Source organism: Triticum aestivum, chromosome 1B, assembly GCF_018294505.1.
Source record: "Triticum aestivum cultivar Chinese Spring chromosome 1B, IWGSC CS RefSeq v2.1, whole genome shotgun sequence".
NCBI classification, from domain to species: domain Eukaryota; kingdom Viridiplantae; phylum Streptophyta; class Magnoliopsida; order Poales; family Poaceae; genus Triticum; species Triticum aestivum.
Window position 1 is genome coordinate 279383667 of NC_057795.1, and position 26698 is coordinate 279410364.

Here is a 26698-nt window from a genome sequence, read left to right on the forward strand (position 1 = left end):
GCTTTCACGAGAGGCACGGGCGTGCCTCTTTCGGAAATGAAAAAAACGTGTTTTCTGTTTATTTTTCGTTCGCGAGAGGCACTGTTTTGTTTCCGCGAGAGGCACGGGCGTGCCTCCTTCGGAAAGGAAAAAAAAACATGTTCCCGGTTCGGTTTTTTCGTCAGTTTTTTCATGAAAAAAAAAGTTCGTCAAAACCTATCAACATGGGATCTAGTTTTGAAGATCTCGACGCGAGGAATCCAATAGTGAAAGCGGTTCGAGATTTGAACGCATGGTTTAAGAGATAAAACATTTTGAATAAACGGATCTAGAAAAAAAGGAAAACTCACAGGTTGCAACAAATGGCACACATGCAGCGCGCCACTTGTCGCAACCTGGGGGAGTTGGAGTGATCTCCGCAAAGAGTACTCCTTAATTAGTGATTTCGGAGTGGCCCAGTGTAGAAGAAATAGTTAGTTAGGCCTTGCATGGGCAGTGAAAACAAGGCCTACTATGCTGGCCCGTGTATTTCTAGAATACTGGCCCGTATTTATTTTTTGAAGTTCGATACTGTTACAAACATTTCTGCTTCATGCAAGCAATGAGAAAATCATACAGATCACAGAAGCATGTTTTGGGGTGCATCAGTGCATGGTGCAATCTGGTGCTTGTAGACATCGAAGTAGCAATGGAGTTCTAAAAGAAAGAAGAACAAGTTTTCTTTCTGGTGTGTAATTGTTTCATAGCCTTACAGGAGCTCTCTAGACAGGCTCATGTACCACACAACAGCTCATACCTATCAGAGGGGATGATCAAGCGCACCATGACAAGCGGTAAATCATTCCTCCGGATTTATGCAAGCGCAGCGAGTTTCGTTGTTCTTCGAATTGCGATGAGCAATCGCGACGGCCTCCCTGTCGGCGACGGCAAGCAATTCCTGGCTTGTTCACAGAGGAGACGCGACACTCTCCTGTGCTTCCTACTGCAGCAAGCACTAGCAGCTTCAACCTACAAGCTAGCTCTAATGCCCCCATCATCTTGACCAGATCCTGGATAGTGTCACAGCTGTGACTATGAGTGAGTAGTGTCTGTTGTACTGTCGTCTCCTCCAGGCGCTCAGACTCTGGAGCACGCCGCTGTAGCCGGGCCGCCCCTCGTCTCCCTGGTGTTGTAGGAGCTGCACCCAGGACACTTTTGCGCCAGGACATGGAAGCGCACGCTCGACGTCGCCCCGCAGTCGTTGCAAAGGATCCATACCTGGAAGAAGAAGAAGAAGAAGAAACACATCACTGTTTGTTCAGGTTCCAGCATTGGCAAGATGGTTACATATTTTTCTTTTTTTGAAAAGAAGGATTACCCCCGGCCTCTTCATCAGAACGATGCATGCGGCCATCTTATTAAAGTTGCTTACCATCTTCTTCTGGTAGAACTCTGGCATGGGCGTGGCGGCGACCTCCTGGTCGAGCTTCTGCCATGCATCCGTCATGTCGCAGGCCGACCGTGAGCAGACCGGGCACGCGAAGCTGGGGAAAACAAACCAACCAACCAAGCAAGCATCTTGATCAGATCAGACCCTCTCGTCCATTTCATGCGAACAAACAGTTGTCTGAAGAAATGCTTACTGGTGATGAACCCTCATCTCGTTCAGGCATTCCAAATGGATCGTGTGCCCGCAGTGCAGTACGCTGATGTCCATGGTCGAGTCAAATAGATACTGCGATTCAAAAGCATGGTTGTCTTTACAAATCAAGAATTGCAAAATCAGGAGTGTTTAGGGCATGGATTACAGCAAAGCGTCACCTCGAAGCAGACAGGGCAGTTGTGATGCATTGCTCGTTCCACACAATGATGAGAGTCCTTCAAAACATTGCTGTAGCAACACCCTGTCAGTGAACAAGGGCATGATTACTATTAGAGCCATCTTTAATGGAGAGACATGCCATGAAAAGCTTACAACGCAGTAACTTTCACACCCAACGCACCGCATTTTTCGCAGTGGAAGAAATTGTCCATGCCGCCAGTTCTGAAAAAGGAGAACAATGTATCCAACATTTGATCATTCTGGAAGAGAAAATCAGTAAACGTTTCGACGAAAAGAAGGATGACCGTAAATTAGGCACTTGCCTGCAGATGCCGCATCCATCGCAGTGGTACTGCTTCTTTGAGATCTGTAACAAGGTAACATAGCTGTCAGACATCGAAAATGAAAATGCTTAATAGAGTGACTGTGGAATTACACGTACATCATCGTCAAAGAAGTTGCATTTTTCACAGAAGTATTTTCCCATGCATGCCCCACAACCGGAGCAGTTCTGTTGCACCTGTTGATCCAAACGGAGCAGTTTTCATGTCATGTCATGTCATGCAATTAGTACAGTCAAAAGGTGAAAGTTACTGTAGAACTACACGTACATCCTGTTCTTTGTTGCAGAGAGAGCAGATAACCTGTGATACATCACAAAGTAGAATAGCTTTAGTAACTATGTGAGTTCATATGATTCCTACTGACTAGTGTTTTCCGTTGAGAGAAAAAAGAGAGAATAAGAAGTCCACTATAATTGCTCAATATAATTATGTGACCAGAGAGGTGGTGGACATGGACACATGGTGGAGCTAGCTAGCTACATGGCTACCGGATGCAATCATGCCCTTCAATTATGCGCCAGCTCAATCAGTGAAGTGCCGTTAAATCGAAATTAATCTTGATTGACAGCGAAGTATCCTTTGTCTTTTCCATTTCTTCCACTTTCCCCTTTCTCCGAGCCGCCTCCGTTGTGGTGACGCCGACACATCGTCGCATCCGCATGGACCTACCTAACAATCATGTGGAGTCGATGACCACGCCGGCCGGCCACTTGCGCCGATCTTGATGGCGAGAATCGGAATATAAAACAGAAATATCAAGACCCGGCGGGTCATCCAAGATAAACCTTATCAGTTATCTGACGAAACGGGGCGAAAAAAAGATCTTTGGGATGGGCGACCGGGCTCCCTTGGCCACTGCATGGCAGTTGGTGCCTTGGAACTGTCCATGCGTGCACAGCCATAACCATCGGATTGGAAGGGAGTGAGCAAGTGGGATTGCAATTCTACCGCCGGTACCCAAGTGGAGGAGGAGGAAGAAAAAGAAGGTCGAAGGCATACAGCAAAACACGGAATGACCGAGATAGAATTAAGTAACAGATGGGGCTAAGGGAGGAGCACACACCTTGCTGATTTCGTGGCGGGGGATCTCGTGCCGGTCGAGGAGGTCCACCTCCAGCGAATTCTGCAGCAACCAACACAAACAGGCCCAAATGTCCGAATTCAGAGCACAGCCCGACCGACCGACCGCGAAATCGCGCGGCATGGCGTTGGCGTTTGGCGTTGGCGAGAAAGGAAAAAGGCACTCTATGCAGACCTTAGCTTGGTTATGGCAATGCCGGCAGCCGAAGACCTCGCCACAGCAGGGCGCCCGTATCCTGCACCTCCTCGTGTAATGCTCGCAGCTTCACCCGGAAACCATCGAATCAGTGGCCTCGAACCGAAAAGCTGGTTGGTTTGATTTGATTTGCTTACCCGTGCTGCTCTGCCCCCAAATCCATCTGTCCGGCCGTCTCTGCTTCCTCCGGGTTTCCTCTCTGGGAGAGGAGAAGGAGAGGCGATCAGCTCCGCCGGAAGGAAGGAGGAAGGAATCGGAGTCCGGGAGAGGCTCGCTGCCGTCCGTCCGCTCACGCGCACGCGCACGCGCCCGGCGGGAATTAATAAGAAAGAATGGGTAGCCTGTGCTGCGCGTGTTGGAGGAGAAGCGCGGGACGCGGGCCGGATATATAGGCGGAGGGGGGCTGGACCTGGACCAGCTTCTTTGTTTTTTCATTTCATTCACGACTTGAAGTTTTTTTTTTTGAACAAGAGAAAGGCGCACAAGGCGCCTAACATACATTCATTTATCTGCAGTTTACATGGGTAATGACATATCCCTGATTAGCAATGTCTGCAATGATTTGAATTAGGGGGCAATGCCATTTTTTATGCTGAACATTACAACAGCTTATCCTAAAACTCTGTTCAGGAAATATATTCTGAGACTGAGTTAACTTGGCTGCTACATGAGCCTCACAATTATGACTTCTAGGAATATGAAACACCTGAACCTGTTTTGTTGCATTGTTATTACAGAAGTTTGTCAGAATGCTCCTTATTTGCCAGTGTCCAGGTTGAGAATTAGGAGATCTTGTTGCTGCTGCTTTTGCAAGAGTAAGATTGTCCGTTAAAATGGCTGCTTGTTGAATATTTAGCATGTTGATAATGATTGCCGCTAGATTGATTCCATGTGCCTCTGCTTGAATTGTTGATTGTGAGTGTTCAATAGTCGCTGAGATTGTAGCTTCCATCTTTTGGTCTCTCTGATGTACCTGCAAAAAAATACCAATTCCTGTTCTTACACTTTCAATAGTGTCAAAATTTCTTAGTTCATGCCAGGCTGCATTTGTGTAAATTTTGACTGAATCTGGAAGCATGATACTATCAATCGTAATTCCCTGTCTCTGATTTTCTTTCTCCTGAGAATTTATCATGTGATTTTCAGTGGTTATCTTTCTCTGTTTTAATGTCCTTACTTCTAAAGATAAGCTATTTGTGATAGCATGTGCTACAAAAAAGATCTGGAAAGGAGACACATCTTTTCTCTGGAAGAGTATATCATTCCTTGCTTTCCATAAGCACCACATGAATGTAAAAATTATTGCTTAAAGTAGCATAAGGGTGATCTGAACTAGCAAAACTCATAATAATGGAAGCTAGAGAATCAGAATTTTGAATTAGTAAATCAGATCTTATGTACCAAGGTTTGGCAAACCAGGCTGCTCTAGCAAACGGACAAGTAAACAATATGTGCATATCATCTTCTTCCAACCCACATCTAGCACAACGGGTACTGATATATTTAGAATGTTTACTTGCTCTTTTCCTCGTTGGCAGAGCTTTTCTAATTAGTCTCCAGGCAAAAGTTTGGATTCTTGGAGCAATATCTTTGGCTTTCCAAACTTGCTTTAGAAGTTCCTTAGTATTGTCTGCTAGAGCTCTAGGTTGTGGCTCCCCCTCTTCCCTCATCACCTGTAGACAAAGTTTGTATGCATTTTTTGTGTTGAATTTCCCTGTTGGAGTTAGTTTCCAGCACAAAATATCATCATCTTCAGCTTGAATAATTGGAACCTGCTTTATAATTACAGCCGTGTCTTGGTCAAATAGCATATCAATAAAATTGTGATTCCACATTTTGTGATTAGGAAGCCAGAGATCTTTAACTAGTGCCGGGTATTTAAAATCATTATTTTGGATAACAAGATGATCATAAATATTTTCCCATGAGTTGAACCAAGGAGAGCTCCAAAGAGAAATATTGCCTTTTGTAATCTGGTAAAAAGAATTGTTGATGAGCATTGGCCTAACTTTGATGATTGAAGTCCAAAAGGAAGATTTGGGGATGTTTGGGTTAGCTCTCCAAAGGGAAGATCCGGGAAATATTTAGACTGCAAAACTTTTGAGATATGGCTATTAGGATTTTCTGCTATCCTCCAGGCAGCTGCAAGGATTAGGCTTTTGTTGGTGGCTTGTAAGTTTTTTATGCCTAAACCTCCTTCATTCTTAGGGAAGCAAATGTCTCTCCAAGCCCTGAGGCAAAGAGATCTCTCATTAGTTTCCTCTCTAACTCCTGCCCACCAGAAGTTTTTAATAATTGAAGTGAGTTTGGCTAGGAACTTCTTGGGAAAAAGAATATTGGACATGTAATATATAGGGATGGAAGCAAACACGGAATTTATAAGAGTGAGCCTACCGGCATGAGAGAGTTTGGTGGCCTTATAAGTAGGGAGTTTGGCTTTGAATTTATCAACTATAAAATTATAGGCAGAGGATCTATCTTTTGCTGGCAGAATGAGAGGATGCCCTAGATGAATGAAGTTATTATCAATGGAAACAACAGGGAAGATGTTTTTTATAGCTTGCTGAATGCTGCTGTCTACACCTTTGCTAAATAGAATTCCAGATTTATTCCAATTTGGGATCTGGCTAGATCTAGCACAAAAAGATTGAATGAGTTGACTCATAATAGTGGCTTCTTGGAGCGTAGCTTGGCCACAAACAAGAAGATCATCCGCAAACATGAGAGAGTGGATAGGGGGGCAGTTTGGTCTAAGGGAAATACCTGAAAGATGGTTATGTTTCATAGCTTCCTGCAAGGAGACAGATAATTCATTAATTGCAAGGACAAAGAGATATGGAGAGAGTGGACAACCTTGTCTTATGCCTCTGCTACTTTTGAATTTAGCATATTCTTGGCCATTTATGATAACGGAAAAAACTGGAGTAGAAATGCAGGCATAAATGAGATTGATGAAATGATTGTGTAGCCCTTTATGTGCCAAAGCGCCAATAATGAATTTCCATTCTAGACGATCAAAGGCTTTGGCAAGATCAATTTTAAGCATGAAAGCAGGAGTTTTCCAAGACTTGAGTGCAAAGGAGTGAGTGATTTCTTGAGCTATGATTATATTGTTACTAATTCTCCTTCCTTCAATAAATGCTTGTTGAGAGGGATGAATATAGCCAGGGAGATGTGGTTTAAGCCTGTTCGCAAGGGATTTAGCAATAATTTTGTAGACAACGTTACATAGACTAATAGGCCTATAATCTGCAGGAATATTGCAAACATGTTTTTTGGCATTCACGACTTGAAGTTTTGTTTGTGTTCCAACTTCCAACATATGGGATGGCCGCCACCTTCTTTCCATGACGTGAACCCAACTTCAATACTTACTCCGTATAATGAAAAATGAAGACTCTACCCTAGAAGATTTCTTTTAAAGAAAGGAATTTCCCTTTGAGATGCAGTGGACATAACCATAAATTCGCTCACATGTCAACTCTTTTATCATCTTTTATTTAACGATATGATCGAAGCAAACCTGTTGCTCCTCCCTCACGACTTGGTCACTGTTATTACTACTATTATTACTGTTATTACAGGCATGAAATTATAAATTATTTCAATGTCATGGGCTAGTACTGTCCGATGGGTGATGCTGCTGCACTTAGACGTGAGCTGGAGCCTATCAACCCGTCAATCACCATCCGTATATCAACAAAAATAATGCAAGTTGGCAGCAGCAATACGCGCCCACGGAAACGGAATGGGATGGTTTCCCAGGGTCAGCGGGAGGGGAGGTCGGCCCCGGACCAGTTCGGACAGCGCCGTGCCTGGATGCGGATTAGGATGACGGCGGTTAAGCCAACTCCACCGCGCGACTCTATCTTGTCCGGACCCGTCCGTTTGAGGTAGAACGGACGAATCAGGCGGCCCAACGCGCGGGAGCAAACGGACTTTTGTCCGTTTTGTGTCTCCTTTCGACCCATCCGCGGTCCAAGTTTGCGTCGCTTTTGGGGTGAAACGGACACCACGCGGACGCGCCGGCCGTATGCGCGTGTCCTCCCCTGTCCCTCCCCTGGCCCGCCCGTCGGTGGCACAGGACAGGCCTTTTTCTATCCGCCCCCTCCCTCCCTCCGGCCGCATCCCACTCCACTCTTCCCCACTCTTCCCCTCGCCGCCCGCCGCCGCTGCTGGCATTGCAGCCGTGCAACACGGATGCGCGCTCGCCCAATCCCTTCCCCTCGTTGCCGCCGAGCTACCCAACCATGGCCACCTGGTTTGCGCACCCGCCGGCCGGATTTGGGTCGGATCCGGTTGGTCTTGAGCTCACCCGACTGTGGGAGGCCGGGCCGCGCCATAGACTGGCCGGGCACCTCGCCAGAAGGCCCTGGCAGGGCCGCAAGGCCACATGCAGGCAATGGCTCGTCCTCTAGCCGCTCGGATCTGCACCGTCGGTGGTCCGCTGGCAGATACGCGAATGGCGGCCGGCCGGGCTCGGTGCTTGCCCAAAAGCTCGTCGGCGCACCGTTGCCCCTCATCAAGTGCGACCACTGCCCAAGGATGGTCGTGCGCCGCGTGTCTACAACGCCGGAGCATCCCGTATGGGTGTTCATCAAGTGCTTAAACTATGGGGTACGTGTTGGGGAACGTTGCAGAAAATAAAAATTTTCTACGCTTCACCAAGATCGATCTATGGAGTCATCTAGCAACGAGAGAGGGGAGTGCAGCTACATACCCTTGTAGATCGCGTGCAGAAGCGTTCAAGAGAACGGGGTTGAGGGAGTCGTACTCGTCGTGATCCAAATCACCGGAGATCCTAGCGCCGAACGGATGGCACCTCCGCGTTCAATACACGTACGGTTGGGAAGATGTCTCCTCCTTCTTGATCCAGCAAGGGGGGAGGAGAGGTTGATGAAGATCCAGCAGCACGACGACGTGGTGGTGGATGCAGCAGCGATCACGGCAGGGCTTCACCAAGCTTCTGCGAGAGGGAGAGGTGTTGCAGGGGAGAGGGAGGCGCCAGAGACTTGGGGTGCGGCTGCCCTCCCTGCCCCCTCTTTATATAGGCCCCCTGGGGGGGCACCGGCCCTAGGAGATGGGATCTCCAAGGGGGCGTGGCGGCCAAGGGGGTGGCTTGCCCCCCAAGGCAAGTGGAGGCGCCCCCACCCCTAGGGTTTCCAACCCTAGGCGCAAGGGGCCCCAAGGGGGGGCGCACCAGCCCACCAGGGGTTGGTTCCCCTCCCCACTTCAGCACATGGGGCCCTCCGGGATAGGCGGCCCCACCCGGTGGACCCCTGGGACCCTTCCGGTGGTCCCGGTACAATACCGGTGGCCCCCGAAACTTTCCTGATGGCCGAAACTGTACTTCCTATATATAATTCTTCACCTTCGGACCATTCCGGAACTCCTCGTGACGTCCGGGATCTCATCCAGGACTCCGAACAACTTTCGGGTTACTACATACTCATATCTCTACAACCCTAGCATCACCGAACCTTAAGTGTGTAGACCCTACGGGTTCGGGAGACATGCAGACATGACCAAGACGCCTCTCCGGTCAATAACCAACAGCGGGATCTGGATACCCATGTTGGCTCCCACATGCTCCTCGATGATCTCATCGGATGAACCACGATGTCGAGGATTCAATCAATCCCGTATACAATTCCCTTTGTCAATCGGTACGTTACTTGCCCGAGACTCGATCGTCGGTATCCCAATACCTCGTTCAATCTCGTTACCGGCAAGTCACTTTACTCGTACCGTAATGCATGATCCCGTGACCAGACACTTGGTCACATTGAGCTCATTATGATGATGCATTACCGAGTGGGCCCAGAGATACCTCTCCGTCATACGGAGTGACAAATCCCAGTCTCGATTCGTGCCAACCCAACAGACACTTTCGGAGATACCCGTAGTGCACCTTTATAGTCACCCAGTTACGTTGTGACGTTTGGCACACCCAAAGCACTCCTACGGTATCCGGGAGTTGCACAATCTCATGGTCTAAGGAAATGATACTTGACATTTGGAAAAGCTCTAGCGAAACGAACTACACGATCTTTGTGCTATGCTTAGGATTGGGTCTTGTCCATCACATCATTCTCCTAATGATGTGATCCCGTTATCAATGACATCCAATGTCCATAGTCAGGAAACCATGACTATCTGTTGATCAACGAGCTAGTCAACTAGAGGCTCACTAGGGACTTGTTGTGGTCTATGTATTCACACATGTATTACGATTTCCGGATAATACAATTATAGCATGAACAATAGACAATTATCATGAACAAAGAAATATAATAATAACCATTTTATTATTGCCTCTAGGGCATATTTCCAACAGTCTCCCACTTGCACTAGAGTCAATAATCTAGTTACATTGTGATGTATCGAACACCCATTGCGTTCTGGTGTTGATCATGTTTTGCTCTAGGGAGAGGTTTAGTCAACGGATCTGCTACATTCAGGTCCGTATGTACTTTACAAATATCTATGTCTCCATCTTGAACATTTTCACGGAATGGAGTTGAAGCGACGCTTGATGTGCCTGGTCTTCTTGTGAAACCTGGGCTCCTTGGCAAGTGCAATAGCTCCAGTGTTGTCACAGAAGAGTGTGATCGGCCCCGACGCATTGGGTATGACTCCTAGGTCGGTGATGAACTCCTTCACCCAGATAGCTTCATGCGCTGCCTCCGAGGCTGCCATGTACTCCGCTTCACATGTAGATCCCGCCACGACGCTCTGCTTGCAACTGCACCAGCTTACTGCCCCACCATTCAAAATATACACGTATCCGGTTTGTGACTTAGAGTCATCCAGATCTGTGTCGAAGCTAGCGTCGACGTAACCCTTTACGACGAGCTCTTCGTCACCTCCATATACGAGAAACATATCCTTAGTCCTTTTCAGGTACTTAAGGATGTTCTTGACCGCTGTCCAGTGTTCCATGCCGGGATTACTTTGGTACCTTCCTACCAAACTTACGGCAAGGTTTATATCAGGTCTGGTACAGGTCATGGCATACATGATAGACCCTATGGCTGAGGCATAGGGGACGACACTCATCTTTTCTCTATCTTCTGCCGTGGTCGGACATTGAGCCGAGCTCAATTTCACACCTTGCAACACAGGCAAGAACCCCTTCTTGGACTGATCCATATTGAACCTCTTCAATATCTTATCAAGCTATGTGCTTTGTGAAAGACCTATGAGGCGTCTTGATCTATCTCTATAGATCTTGATGCCTAATATGTAAGCAGCTTCTCCAAGGTCCTTCATTGAAAAACACTTATTCAAGTAGGCCTTAATGCTGTCCAAAAGTTCTATATCATTTCCCATCAAAAGTATGTCATCCACATATAATATGAGAAATGCTACAGAGCTCCCACTCACTTTCTTGTAAACGCAGGCTTCTCCATAAGTCTGCATAAACCCAAACGCTTTGATCATTTCATTAAAGCGAATGTTCCAACTCCGAGATGCTTGCACCAGCCCATAGATGGAGCGCTGGACCTTGCATACCTTGTTAGCATTCTTAGGGTCGACAAAACCTTCCGGCTGCATCATATACAGTTCTTCCTTAAGATGACCGTTAAGGAATGCCGTTTTGACGTCCATTTGCCATATCTCATAATCATAGTATGCGGCAATTGCTAACATGATTCGGACGGACTTCAGCTTTGCTACGGGAGAGAATGTCTCATCGTAGTCAATCCCTTGAACTTGTCGATAACCCTTAGCGACAAGTCGAGCTTTATAGATGGTAACATTACCATCCGCGTCCGTCTTCTTCTTAAAGATCCATTTGTTTTCTATCGCTCGCCGATCATCGGGCAAGTCTGTCAAAGTCCATACTTTGTTTTCATACATGGATCCTATCTCGGATTGCATGGCTTCAAGCCATTTGTTGGAATCTGGGCCCGCCATTGCTTCTTCATAGTTCGAAGGTTCACCGTTGTCTAACAACATGATTTCCAGGACAGGGTTGCCATACCACTCTGGTGTGGAACGTGTCCTCGTGGACCTACGAAGTTCAGTAGTAACTTGATCCGAAGTACCTTGATCATCATCATTAGTTTCCTCTCTTGTTGGTGCAGGCACCACAGGAACATCTTCCTGAGCTGCGCTACTTATCAGTTCAAGAGGTAGTACTTCATCAAGTTCCACTTTCCTCCCACTTACTTCTCTCGAGAGAAACTCTTTCTCCAGAAAGGACCCGTTCTTGGCAACAAAGATCTTGCCCTCGGATCTTAAGTAGAAGGTATACCCAATGGTTTCCTTAGGGTATCCTATGAAGACGCATTTTTCCGACTTGGGTTCGAGCTTTTCAGGTTGAAGTTTCTTGACATAAGCATCGCATCCCCAAACTTTTAGAAACGACAGCTTAGGTTTCTTCCCAAACCATAATTCATACGGTGTCGTCTCAACGGATTTAGACGGTGCCCTATTTAAAGTGAATGTAGCTATCTCTAGAGCGTATCCCTAAAATGATAGCGGTAAATCGGTAAGTGACATCATAGATCGCACCATATCCAATAGAGTGCGATTACGACATTCGGACACACCATTTCGCTGAGGTGTTCCAGGCGGCGTGAGTTGTGAAACGATTCCACATTTCCTTAAGTGCGTACCAAATTCGTGACTTAAATATTCTCCCCCACGATCTGATCGTAAGAACTTTATCTTTCGGTCACGTTGATTCTCTACCTCATTCTGAAATTCCTTGAACTTTTCAAAGGTCTCAGACTTGTGTTTCATCAAGTAGACATACCCATATCTACTCAAGTCATCAGTGAGAGTGAGAACATAACGATATCCTCCGCGAGCCTCAACGCTCATTGGACCGCACACATCAGTATGTATGATTTCCAATAAGTTGGTTGCTCGCTCCATTGTTCCGGAGAACGGAGTCTTGGTCATTTTGCCCATGAGGCATGGTTCGCATGTGTCAAACGATTCATAATCTAGAGACTCTAAAAGTCCATCAGCATGGAGCTTCTTCATGCGCTTGACACCAATGTGACCAAGGCGGCAGTGCCACAAGTATGTGGGACTATCGTTATCAACTTTACATCTTTTGGTATTCACACTATGAATATGTGTAACATTACGCTCGAGATTCATTAAGAATAAACCATTCACCAGCGGGGCATGACCATAAAACATATCTCTCATATAAATAGAACAACCATTATTCTCGGATTTAAATGAGTAGCCATCTCGAATTAAACGAGATCCTGATACAATGTTCATGCTCAAAGCTGGCACTAAATAACAATTATTGAGGTTTAAAACTAATCCCGTAGGTAAATGTAGAGGTAGCGTGCCGACGGCGATCACATCGACCTTGGAACCATTCCCGACGCGCATCGTCACCTCGTCCTTCGCCAGTCTCCGCTTATTCCGCAGCTCCTGCTTTGAGTTACAAATATGAGCAACCGCACCGGTATCAAATACCCAGGAGCTACTACGAGCACTGGTAAGGTACACATCAATTACATGTATATCACATATACCTTTGGTTTTGCCGGCCTTCTTGTCCGCTAAGTACTTGGGGCAGTTCCGCTTCCAGTGACCACTTCCCTTGCAATAAAAGCACTCAGTCTCAGGCTTGGGTCCATTGTTTGACTTCTTCCCGGCAACTGGCTTACCGGGCGCGGCAACTCCCTTGCCGTCCTTCTTGAAGTTCTTCTTACCCTTGCCTTTCTTGAACTTAGTGGTTTTATTCACCATCAACACTTGATGTTCCTTTTTGATCTCTACCTCTGCTGATTTCAGCATTGAATATACCTCAGGAATGGTCTTTTCCATCCCCTGCATATTGAAGTTCATCACAAAGCTCTTGTAGCTCGGTGGGAAGCGACTGAAGGATTCTGTCAATAACCGCGTCATCCGGGAGATTAACTCCCAGCTGAGTCAAGCGGTTGTGCAACCCAGACATCTTGAGTATGTGCTCACTGACAGAACTATTTTCCTCCATCTTACAGCTGAAGAACTTGTCGGAGACTTCATATCTCTCGACCCGGGCATGAGCTTGGAAAACCATTTTCAGCTCTTCGAACATCTCATATGCTTCGTGTTGCTCAAAACGCTTTTGGAGCCCCGGTTCTAAGCTGTAAAGCATGCCGCACTGAACGAGGGAGTAATCATCAGCACAAGACTGCCAAGCGTTCATAACGTCTTGGTTCTCTGGGATGGGTGCTTCACCTAGCGGTGCTTCTAGGACATAATCTTTCTTTGCAGCTATGAGGATGATCCTCAGGTTCCGGACCCAGTCCGTATAGTTGCTGCCATCATCTTTCAGCTTGGTTTTCTCTAGGAACGCGTTGAAGTTGAGGTGGACATGAGCGTTGGCCATTTGATCTACAAGACATTTTGCAAAGGTTTTTAGACTAACTTCATGATAATTAAGTTCATCTAATCAAATTACTCAATGAACTCCCACTTAGACAGACATCCCTCTAGTCATCTAAGTGAAACATGATCCGAGTCAACTAGGCCGTGTCCGATCATCACGTGAGACGGACTAGTCATCATCGGTGAACATCTTCATGTTGATCGTATCTTCTATACGACTCAGGCTCGACCTTTCGGTCTTCCGTGTTCCGAGGCCATGTCTGTACATGCTAGGCTCGTCAAGTCAACCTAAGTGTATTGCGTGTGTAAATCTGGTTTACACCCGTTGTATTCGAACGTTAGGATCTATCACACCCGATCATCACGTGGTGCTTCGAAACAACGAACCTTCGCAATGGTGCACAGTTAGGGGGAACACTTTTCTTGAAATTATTTCGAGGGATCATCTTATTTATGCTACCGTCGTTCTAAGCAAATAAGATGTAAAACATGATAAACATCACATGCAATCAAATAGTGACATGATATGGCCAATATCATATTGCTCCTTTGATCTCCATCTTCGGGGCGCCATGATCATCTTCGTCACCGGCATGACACCATGATCTCCATCATCATGATCTCCATCATCGTGTCTTCATGAAGTTGTCACGCCAACGACTACTTCTACTTCTATGGCTAACGCGTTTAGCAATAAATTAAAGTAATTTACATGGCGTTCTTCAATGACACGCAGGTCATACAAAAAATAAAGACAACTCCTATGGCTCCTGCCGGTTGTCATACTCATCGACATGCAAGTCGTGATTCCTATTACAAGAACATGATCATCTCATACATCACATATATCATTCATCACATCCTTTGGCCATATCACATCACAAAGCACTTGCTGCAAAAACAAGTTAGACGTCCTCTAATTGTTGTTGCAAGTTTTTACGTGGCTTCTATAGGTTTCTAGCAAGAACGTTTCTTACCTACGTAAAACCACAACGTGATATGCCAATTTCTATTTACCCTTCATAAGGACCCTTTTCATCGAATCCGCTCCAACTAAAGTGGGAGAGACAGACACCCACTAGCCACCATATGCAACTAGTGCATGTCAGTCGGTGGAACCTGTCGCACGTAAGCGTACGTGTAAGGTCGGTCCAGGCCGCTTCATCCCACGATGCCGCCGAAGCAAGATAAGACTAGTAGTGGCAAGAAAATTGACAACATCTACGCCCACAACTGCTTTGTGTTCTACTCGTGCATAGTAACAACGCATAGACCTAGCTCATGATGCCACTGTTGGGGAACGTTGCAGAAAATAAAAAATTTCTACGCTTCACCAAGATCAATCTATGGAGTCATCTAGCAACGAGAGAGGGGAGTGCATCTACATACCCTTGTAGATCGTGTGCGGAAGCGTTCAAGAGAACGGGGTTGAGGGAGTCGTACTCGTCGTGATCCAAATCACCGGAGATCCTAGCGCCGAACGGACGGCACCTCCGCGTTCAACACACGTACGGTTGGGAAGACGTCTCCTCCTTCTTGATTTAGCAAGGGGGAAGGAGAGGTTGATGAAGATCCAGCAGCACGACGATGTGGTGGTGGATGCAGCAGCGATCACGGCAGGGCTTCGCCAAGCTTCTGCGAGAGGGAGAGGTGTTGCAGGGGAGAGGGAGGCGCCAGAGACTTGGGGTGCGGCTGCCCTCCCTCCCCCTCTTTATATAGGCCCCCTGGGGGGCACCGGCCCTAGGAGATGGGATCTCCAAGGGGGGGCAGCGGCCAAGGGGGTGGCTTGCCCCCCAAGGCAAGTGGAGGCGCCCCCACCCCTAGGGTTTTAACCCTAGGCGTAGGGGGCCCAAGGGGGGGCGCACCAGCCCACCAGGGGCTGGTTCCCCTCCCCACTTCAGCCCATGGGGCCCTCCGGGATAGGTGGCCCCATCCGGTGGACCCCCGGGACCCTTCCGGTGGTCCCGGTACAATACCGTTGCCCCCGAAACTTTCCCGATGGCCGAAACTGCACTTCCTATATATAATTCTACACCTTCGGACCATTCTAGAACTCCTCGTGATGTCCGGGATATCATCCTGGACTCCAAACAACTTTCGGGTTACTGCATACTCATATCTCTACAACCCTAGCGTCACCGAACCTTAAGTGTGTAGACCCTACGGGTTCGGGAGACATGCAGACATGATCGAGACGCCTCTCCGGTCAATAACCAACAGCGAGATCTGGATACCCATGTTGGCTCCCACATGCTCCTCGATGATCTCATCGGATGAACCATGATGTCGAGGATTCAATCAATCCCGTATACAATTCCCTTTGTCAATCGGTATGTTACTTGCCCGAGACTCGATCGTCGGTATCCCAATACCTCGTTCAATCTCGTTGCCGTCAAGTCACTTTACTCGTACCGTAATGCATGATCCCATGACCAGACACTTGGTCACATTGAGCTAATTATGATGATGCATTACCGAGTGGGCCCAGAGATACCTCTCCGTCATACGAAGTGAAATCCCAGTCTCGATTCGTGCCAACCCAATAGACAGTTTTGGAGATACCCGTAGTGCACATTTATAGTCACCCAGTTACGTTGTGACATTTGGCACACCCAAAGCACTCCTACGGTATCCGGGAGTTGCACAATCTCATGGTCTAAGGAAATGATACTTGACATTTGGAAAAGCTCTAGCGAAACGAACTACACGATCTTTGTGCTATGCTTAGGATTGGGTCTTGTCCATCACATCATTCTCCTAATGATGTGATCCCGTTATCAATGACATCCAATGTCCATAGTCAGGAAACCATGACTATCTGTTGATCAACAAGCTAGTCAACTAGAGGCTCACTAGGGACTTGTTGTGGTCTATGTATTCACACATGTATTACGATTTCCGGATAATACAATTATAGCATGAACAATAGACAATTATCATGAACAAAGAAATATAATAATAACCATTTTATTATTGCCTCTAGGGCATATTTCCAATAGTACATGTTCTTTTTAGCTTCGGTTTGTGCTCTCGGATTAGATTAGTTGTGCTAACTTTAAGTTTTATTGTGTAGAATGGATGCAAGTTTTGGTATTGGGAAGAAGAGTACATCGATATATTGATAGAGCGAAATCTAGTACATGTTCGTGCACATTTAGCTAGCCTAGAGGCTGTAGATGAGACAAGTGCACTTGTTGCTAGATTAGAGGCTAGGCACGATACTACGTGTGAGGAAGCAACATCGACTTCTGGCTTGAAGAAGAAAGGAGGGTGCAACGTCGAGCCTCCTCCACAGATCAACAATGAGTGCATCGAGAAGGCCCTAACCCAACTCAAGGGAGCAATTATGGAAGTTGAGTATCTTCTCAAATGTATTCTTGTGGTTCTTGTTTTCTTTGGCCTTGCTTTACTAGTCAAAATGTGATGATGTATTGTCATGTATCAAAAATGAATGATGAAAAAAACTTTAAGGACTTGCAAAGAAAAGTGCACGCGGATAAGATGCAGCCGGGATGCGTCCGTGCGCTGGGTGCATGGCCACCGCATACCGGAAACTGCCCGGACACGACCCCATTGCCCTACCCAAACGGACAGAATCCGGACAAAACGGACGTCCGTTTGGGGTCGCGAGGTGGAGTTGGCCTTACACGTAGGAGCGGATAGGGTGCATGGTCGCCGGATAGACCTGCCAACTAGGACCAGCTTGTGCACGACCATTCAAGGTTACCCTACCCATTTTTTTCCTTTTTAAACAACCTAAATTTTGCATCTTTTTAGTGTTTTTTTGCGGGGTATCTTTCTAGTGTTTCAAGGTTGCTGACTCGCAAATAGACACCGTAAATGTCATTTTTTCGTCCGGTCGTTGTCCGCAGACATGATGCGGGAGCCGTCCATCCAATGTTATTTCCAAATTTATCTAGTTGGCCGGAGAGATAGGAGAGGGGGACCATGCCGGTGAAGAAAGAGAAAAAAACCATGTGATTACTTTTGGTTGGTCAGGTGGATGTACGGATTCCCGCAAAACCCCATGTTCTCCCTCCGACCTTGCCTATTCATCCTTGTTCCTCCCCTCTCTTCTCCCTTATCTGCGCTATCCTGCCCTAGCTCCACCGCCACCCTTACTTTGTCATCGGCAACACCACCAAAACACTCCTCCCCTCGGATCTCGCCCATTCGAACAAGGTCGCCGGCTCGGACACCATCGCGGTATGCTCCTGCTACTCCTGGACTACACCTTGCCCTCAATGTGTTCGACTGAATGTCCGACCCATTTTTTGTGATTGTTTTGTAGGCAAAATGATGGATTATGATGGTTCATCGGTCGAGGAGTACGGACACACAAAGCTTGATCAATTGATTCAAAAGGAGTTCTTCAATTCGTCGGATTCAGACGAAGAAGCCGAGATGATGATGATCATGAGCATCCAACAGGAAATGGACTGGGAGGTGGAGCATATTGTCAACTTAAAGGTCTCAATCAAAGTGTGAAGAGTTCTAAACCGGGTGAAAGGGTCGATATGGTTGACTAGAGGGGGGGGGGGTGAATAGGCAACTACCAATTTTTAGCTTTTCTTCACAAATTAGGTTTAGTAACAAATAGGTTGTCTAGATGTGCAATTAGGTGAGCAACCTATATGATGATAACAACTACAATAAGAGCAAGCAAAGGATACAACACAAGTAAAGCTTGCACAAAGTAAGGGTAAGGGATAACCACAAGTGGAGCCGGTGAAGACGAGGATGTGTTACCAAAGTTCCTTCCCCTTGAGGGGAAGTACGTCTCCGTTGGAGCGGTGTGGAGGCATAATGCTCCCCAAGAAGCCACTAGGGCCACTGTATTCTCCTCACGCCTATCGGTTCTATATCCGGCGTATCTCGTTGTAGGGGTCCTAAGCTAGGCGTCTTGGAGCGATGGTAACATGGACACGGGGTTTTACCCAGGTTCGGGCTCTCTCAAAGAGATAATACCCTACATCCTGCTTTTGATTGTGATGATATGGGTGTGGTACAGAGTACATGCATCTACCACGAGACTGTTCTAATGAATATTAGATTGTCTATTGACTAGCCTGGCCTCGGTTTATATATGCATCGTAGGCTAGGGTTTAGAGGAGTCCTTGTCTTGTGTGCCAAGTCTTGTGGAATCCTCCTTTTATTCGGCATGGGCTGTCCGAAGTGGCCCATTAGTGGATCATCATGGGGGTCCTCGGGCTGACCCACTGGCCGGGAGACGACGTGGTGAGTACCCCCTAGTCCAGGACACCGTCAGTAGCCCTCTGAACCGGTCTTCAAGTTGGGGATGCTCCTTGATTCTTCCGAACTGTTCTTCGTCATCAGTCGCCGATCTTGAAAACTGGTTCAACAAATCTCCTCATCTTCGATCTTGTGGATTTCTGAAGTGGACCAAAGAGTTTATACGTCGGGTATCCGAGGAGCCCCTTTAAGTTATCGGCCTTTATCAATGCCTTGTTATTTTACGCCCACCTAGGGTTTGAAGTGTTTCTCGTGCAGCGGTGTCCTCTTGCGTCCGAGCTCCAATGCCGGACTACATCCAAGCTCTAACACTGAACTGTATCGAAGCTCCAACGCCGGACTATATCCGAGCTCCAACACCGGACTATAACCGAGGTGTCATAGATCACCTTGGCTCGAAAAATTCGAAGGAGTTTAGCCGAGCTTAATGCCGAAAATTCCCTCTATGGAGCCATCCACTTGTACCCGAGCTTTATGCCGGAATGCTTCCGAGGTATCTTTTGAAGTCGAGCACCAACGCTGGACTGTACCCGAAGTGGTGCACCACCTCGGCCATGGGCTGATTTTTATGAATTTAGTTTCAATTTGTGCAATGTATTCTCTACTAAGATGTATAGTCAGTACCCTTCAAGGTGTGTGTCGGCCAAAAATCTGAGATGCACATTAGAGGAGATAGTGATCGACGGACGGGCCCTTGAGATAGGGTTTTGAGAAGTTGCTGTAATATATTAGCTTGATGCCGGATAAGTCCCCGATGGTACCTATTGTTGTTCGAAGACGCGTTTGCCTATAGTTCGGTCAAGCCGAACACTAAGCACTTTAAATTTTCTGCATTGAATAGGCAATGCAGTAGCCCCCGAGACACTGGTCGGGTGGCAAACCTAGATCAGGGGATCAATGTACCCCTTTAATATTTGTAAAAGATAAGCCCGAAGCCCAGTAGCCCCGATCCTTAATACGGGCAAGGGTGGCCGAATTAAGGATCGATATCCGGAGTAAAATCACAAATTATGTGAATGATTCTATGTATCCAAGTACTCTACATCAGTAATGCTCAGATTCGCACTGTACAAAACTTTGTTGACCTGAAGGAAATATGCCCTAGAGGCAATAATAAAGTTGTTATTTATATTTCCTTATATCATGATAAATGTTTATTATTCATGCTAGAATTGTATTAACCGGAAACTTAGTACATGTGTGAATACATAGACAAAACTGAGTGTCCCTAGTATGCCTCTACTTGAATAGCTCGTTAATCCAAGATGGTTAAGTTTCCTAACCATAGACATGTGTTGTCATTTGATGAACGGGATCACATCATTAGAGAATGATGTGATGGACAAGACCCATCCGTTAGCTTAGCATAATGATCATTTAGTTTTATTGCTATTGCTTTCTTCATGACTTATACATGTTCCTCTGACTATGAGATTATGCAACTCCCGAATACCGGAGGAACACCTTGTGTGCTATCAAACGTCACAACATAACTGGGTGATCATAAAGATGCTCTATAGGTGTCTCCGAAGGTGTTTGTTGGGTTGGCATAGATCAAGATTAGGATTTGTCACTCCGTGTATCGGAGAGGTATCTCTAAGCCCTCTCGGTAATGAACATCACTATAAGCCTTGCAAGCAATGTAACTAATGAGTTAGTTAGGGGATGATGCATTATGCAATGAGTAAAGAGACTTGTCGGTAATGATATTGAACTAGGTATGAGGATACCGACAATCGAATCTCGGGCAAGTAACATACCGATGACAAAGGGAACAACGTATGTTGTTATGCGGTTTGACCAATAAAGATCTTCGTATAATATGTAGGATCCAATATGAGCATCCAGGTTCCGCTATTGGTTATTGACCGGAGATGTGTTTCGGTCATGTCTACATAGTTCTCGAACCCGTAGGGTCCGCACGTTTAACGTTTGATGACGATTTGTACTATGAGTTATGTGATTTGATGACCGAAGATTGTTCGGAGTCCCAGATGAGATCACACACATGACGAGGAGCCTCGAAATGGTCGAGACATAAAGGATGATATATTGGACGATCTTATTCGGACACCAGAAGAGTTCCGAGAGGTACCAAGTAACTATCGAAGTGCCGGAGGGTTATCGGACCCCCCCGGGGGAACTAATGGGCCTTCATGGGACTTAGTGGAGAGAGAGGAGGGCCGCAAGGGGCTGGCCGCGCGCCCTGCTAGCAGTACGAATTGGACTAGGGGAAGGGGGCGGCGCGCCCCTTTCCTACTCCCTCTCCCTCTCCTTCCTCCCCTCTCTTCCTTGTAGAGGAATCCTACTAGGAATAGGAAGTCCTAGTAGGACTCCCCTTCTTGGTGCGCCCCCTAGGGCTAGATGGCATCCCCCTCCCCTCCTTTATATACGGGGGCAGGGGCATCCCAAAGCACAATAGACAATCTCTTAGCCGTGTGCGGTGCCCCCCTCCACAGTTTAACACCTCGGTCATATCGTCGTAGTGCTTAGGCGAAGCCCTGCGACGGTAAATTCATCATCTACTAGATCAAGAGCTCGAGGGACGTCATCATGCTGAACGTGTGCTGAACACGGAGGTGCCGTACATTCGGTACTTGGATCGGTTGGATCGTGAAGATGTTCGACTACATCAACCGCGTTACTAAACGCTTCCGCTTTCGGTCTACGAGGATACGTGGACACACTCTTCCCTCTGCTATGCATCTCCTAGATAGATCTTGCGTGATCGTAGGATTTTTTTTGAATTACTACGTTTCCCAACAGTGGCATCCGAGCCACGTCTATGAGTATATGATATGCACGAGTAGAACACAAAGAGTTGTGGGCGATAATAGTCATATTGCTTACCACCAACGTCTTACTTTGATTCGGCGGTACTGTTGGATGAAGCGGCCCAGACCGACATTACATGACTGTGTTCATGAGACTGGTTCTACCGACGTGCTTCACACACATGTGGCTAGCGGGTGTCTGTTTCTCCAACTTTAGTTGAATTGAGTTTGACTATGGCCGGTCCTTGTTGAAGGTTAAAACAACACACTTGACGAAAAATCATTGTGGTTTTTGATGCGTAGGTAAGAACTGTTCTTGCTAGAAGCCCGTAGCAGCCACGTAAAACTTGCAACAACAAAGTATAGGACGTCTAACTTGTTTTTGCACGGTATGTTGTGATTTGACATAGCCAAGACATGATGAGACATAAATTGTTGTATGAGATGATCATGTTTTATAAAAGTTATCGGCAACTGGCAGGAGCATTATGGTTGTCGCTTTATTGTATGAAATGCAATCGCCGTGTAATTGTGTTACTTTATCACTAAGCCGTAGCGATAGTCGTAGAAGCAATAGTTGGCGAGACGACAACGATGCTACGATGGAGATCAAGGTGTCAAGCCGGTGACTATGGAGATCATGGCGGTGCTTTGGAGATGGAGATCAAAGACACAAGATGATGTTGGGAATATCATGTCACATATTTTGATTGCATGTGATGTTTATCTATTATGCATCTTATTTTGCTTAGTACGGCGGTAGCATTATAAGATGATCCCTCACTAAATTTCAAGGTATAAGTGTTCTCCCTGAGTATGCACCGTTGCTACAGTTCGTCGTGCCGAGACACCACGTGATGGTCGGGTGTGATAAGCTCTACATTCACATACAACGGATGCAAGCTAGTTTTGCACGCACAGAATACTCGGGTTAAACTTGACGAGCCTAGCATATGCAGATATGGCCTTAGAACAATGGAGACCTAAAGGTCAAACGTGAATCATATAGTAGATATGATCAACATAGAGATGTTCACCATTGAAAACTACTCCACCTCATGTGATGATCGGACATGGTTTAGATGATTTGGATCACGTGATCATTTAGATGACTCAATGAATGTCTATCTAAGTGGGAGTTCTTAAGTAATATGATTAATTGAACTTTAATTTATCATGAACTTAGTCTTGATAGTACTTGCGTATCTATGTTGTAGATCAATAGCTTGCGATGTAGCTCCCCGTTTATTTTTTGATATGTTCCTAGAGAAAAATAAGTTGAAAGATGTTAGTAGCAATGAGGTGGACTGGGTCCGTGATCTGAGGATTATCCTCATTGCTGCATAGAAGAAATATGTCCTTGATGCACCGCTAGTTGACAGACCTATTGCAGGAGCAGATGCGGATGTTATGAATGTTTGGCAAGCTCGGTATGATGACTAATTGATAGTTTAGTGCGCCATGCTTTACGGCTTAGAACCAGGACTTCAAAAACGTTTTGAACGCCACAGAGCATATAAGATGCTCCAAGAGCTGAAATTGGTATTTCAGACTCATGCCCGAGTCGAGAGGTATGAGACCTCTGACAAGTACTTTGCCTACAAGATGGAGGAGAATAGCTCAGCTAGTGAGCATGTGCTCAGAATGTCTAAGCACTACAATCACTTGAATCAAGTGGGAGTTAATCTTCCAGATAAGATAGTGATTGACAGAGTTCTCTAGTCACTATAACCAAGTTACTAGAACTTTGTGATGAACTATAATATGCAAGGGATAACGGAAACAATTCCCAAGCTCTTCGCGATGCTGAAATTGGCAAAGGTAGAAATCAAGAAAAAGCATCAAGTGTTGATGGTTTACAAGATACTAGTTTCAAGTAAAAGGGCAAGGGAAAGAAAGGGAACTTCAAGAAGAATGGCAAGCAAGTTTCCACTCTCATGAAGAAGCCCAAAGTTAGACCTAAGCCTGAAACTGAGTGCCTCTACTACAAAGGGAATGGTCACTGGAAGCAGAACTACCCCAAACATTTGGCGGATAAGAAGGATGGCAAAGTGAACAAAGGTATATTTGATATATAGATTATTGATGTGTACCTTACTATTGTTTGTAGTAGCCCCTAGGTATTTGATACCGGTTAGGTTGCTAAGATTAGTAACTCGAAACAGGAGTTGCAGAATAAACATAGACTAGTTAAGGGTGAGGTGATGATGTGTGTTGGAAGTGATTCCAAGGTTGATACGATCACCATCGCACACTCCCTCTACCTTCAGGATTAGTGTTGAACCTAAAATAAATGTTATTTGGTGTTTGCGTTAAGCATGAATATGATTAGATCATGTTTATTGCAATATGGTTATTCATTTAAGTCCAAGAATAATTGTTGTTCTGTTTACATGAATAAAACCTTCTGTGGTCATACACCCAAGGTGAATGGTTTATTGTATCTCGATCATAGTGATACACATATTTATAATATTGATGCCAAAAGATGCAAAGTTGATAATGATAGTGCAACATATTTGTGACACTGCCGTTTAGGTCATATTGGTGCAAAATGCATGAAGAAACTCCATGCGGATGGACTTTTGGAATCACTTGATTATGAATCATTTGATGCTTGCGAGCCACTGACTTATTGGAAATAATACACACTGATAAGTGTTGAGGCTCGCGGTGGGTATCATTATTTTCTGACCTTCATAGATAATTTGAGCAGATATGGGTATATCTACTTGATGAAACACAAGTCTGAAACATTTGAAAAGTTCAAAGAATTTCAGAGTGAAGTCGAAAATCATCGTAACAAGAAAATAAAGTTTCTACGATCTGATCGTGGAGGCGAATATTTGAGTTACGAGTTTGGTCTTCATTTGAAACAATGTGGAATAGTTTCGCAACTCACGCCACCTGGAACATCACAGTGTAATGGTGTGTCCGAATGTCGTAACTGTACTTTATTGGATATGGTGCGATCTATGATGTCTCTTACCGATTTACCACTATCGTTTTGGGGTTTTGCATTACAGACAGCTGCATTCACATTAAATAGGGCAGCATCTAAATCCGTTGAGACGACACCATATGAACTACGGTTTGGCAAGAAACCTAAGCTGTTGTTTTTTTAAAGTTTGGGGTTGCAATGCTTATGTGAAAAAGCTTCAGCCTGATAAGCTCGAACCCAAATCGGAGAAATGCGTCTTCATAGGATACCCAAAGGAGACTGTTGGGTACACCTTCTATCACAGATCCGAAGGCAAGATATTCGTTGCTAAGAATGGATCCTTTCTAGAGGAGTTTCTCTCGAAAGAAGTGAGTGGGAGGAAAGTAGAACTTGATGAGGTAATTGTACCTTCTCCCGAATTGGAGAGTAGTTCATCACAACAATCAGTTCCAGTGATTCCTACACCAATCAGTGAGGAAGCTAATGATGATGATCATGAAACTTCAGATCAAGTTACTACCGAACCTTGTAGGTCAACCAGAGTATGATCCGCACTAGAGTGGTATGGTAATCCTGTTCTAGAAGTCATGTTACTAGACCATGATGAACCTACGAACTATGAGGAAGCGATGATGAGCCCAGATTTCGTGAAATGGCCCGAGGCCATGAAATCTGAGATGGGATCCATGTATGAGAACAAAGTTTGGACTTTGGTGGACTTGCCTGATGACCGGCAAACCATTGAAAATAAATGGATCTTCAAGAGGAAGATGGATGTTGATGGTAGTGTTACTATGTACAAAGCTCGACTTGTCACGAAAGGTTTTCGACAAAGTTCAAGGTGTTGACTACGATGAGATTTTCTCACTCGTAGCGATGCTTAAATCTGTCTGAATCATGTTAGCAATTGCCACATTTTATAAAATCTGGCAAATGGATAACAAAACTGCATTCCTTAATGGATTTATTAAAGAAGAGTTGTATATGATGCAACCAGAAGGTTTTGTCAATCCTAAAGGTGCTAACAAAATGTGCAAGCTCCAGCGATCCATCTATGGACTGGTGCAAGCATCTCAGAGTTGGAATATACGCTTTCATGAGTTGATCAAAGCATATAGTTTTATACAGACTTGCGGTGAAGCCTGTATTTACAAGAAAGTGAGTGGGAGCACTATAGCCTTTTTGATAAGTATATGTGAATGACATATATATTGTTGATCAGAAATGATGTAGAACTTTCTGGAAAGCATAAAGGAGTATTCGAAAGGATTTTTTCAAAGAAATACCTCGGTGAAGCTGCTTACATATTGAGCATCAAGATCTATAGAGATAGATCAAGATGCTTGATAAGATTTTTTTCAATGAGAACATACCTTGACAAGATTTTGAAGTAGTTCAAAATGGAACAGTTAAAGAAGGAGTTGTTGCCTGTGTTGCAAGGTGTGAAGTTGAGTGAAAATCATGGATGTCGCCTAGAGGGGGGGGGGAGGGGTGGTGGTGAATAGACGCTTTAAAATAATTACAGTTTAGGCTTGAACAAATGCGGAATAAACCTAGCGGTTAATTTGTCAGGTTCAAAACCTACAACAACTAGGCTCACCTATGTGCACCAAGAACTTATGCTAAGCAAGATAAACTACTAGGTGATAGCAAGATATATGACAAGAAACAATATTTCTATCACAAAGTAAAGTGCATAAGCAAAGGGCTTGGGTAAGAGATAAACGAGGCACGCAGAGACGAAGATGTATCCCGAAGTTCACACCCTTGCGGATGCTAATCTCCGTTTGGAGCGGTGTGGAGGCACAATGCTCCCCAAGAAGCCACTAGGGCCACCATAATCTCCTCACGCCCTCACACAATGCAAGATGCCGTGATTCCACTAAGGGACCCTTGAGGGCGATCACCAAACCCGTACAAATGGCAACCCTTGGGGGCGGTCACCGAACCCGTAAACTTTGGCAACCCTTGGGGGCGGTC

General features: G+C 45.7%; 1 protein-coding gene across 2 annotated transcripts; it reads right to left on the reverse strand.

The window, feature by feature from the left end:
- Positions 1–662: 662 nt before the first annotated feature.
- LOC123119530 (E3 ubiquitin-protein ligase RZFP34) lies at positions 663–3755 on the reverse strand. 2 transcript variants are annotated; one of them, XM_044539378.1, is made up of 11 exons: positions 3538–3755; positions 3380–3467; positions 3188–3247; positions 2392–2424; positions 2223–2300; positions 2104–2147; positions 1962–2002; positions 1780–1862; positions 1602–1693; positions 1391–1502; positions 663–1236 (listed from the first exon to the last, which is right to left on the reverse strand). In XM_044539378.1, exons 1-11 carry the CDS (start codon positions 3561–3563, stop codon positions 1096–1098), a joined length of 798 nt encoding a protein of 265 aa, XP_044395313.1. In that variant the 5' UTR covers positions 3564–3755; the 3' UTR covers positions 663–1095. The 2 variants fall into 2 exon arrangements, with proteins under 2 accessions (XP_044395313.1, XP_044395305.1); XM_044539370.1 differs by having other exon boundaries at positions 1780–1849; positions 1934–2002.
- Positions 3756–26698: the final 22943 nt, after the last annotated feature.

Bases quoted from the DNA above. Each gene is read 5' to 3' on its own strand.
- LOC123119530 (XM_044539370.1), bottom strand. From the start codon at position 3,563: ATGGATTTGGGGGCAGAGCAGCACGG. The intron at 2,425-3,187 runs GTGTGTGCTCCT...GATGTATCACAG, and splicing joins CCCGCCACGAAATCAGCAAG to GTTATCTGCTCTCTCTGCAA. The intron at 1,503-1,601 runs GTAAGCATTTCT...TGTTTTCCCCAG, and splicing joins GAGATGAGGGTTCATCACCA to CTTCGCGTGCCCGGTCTGCT.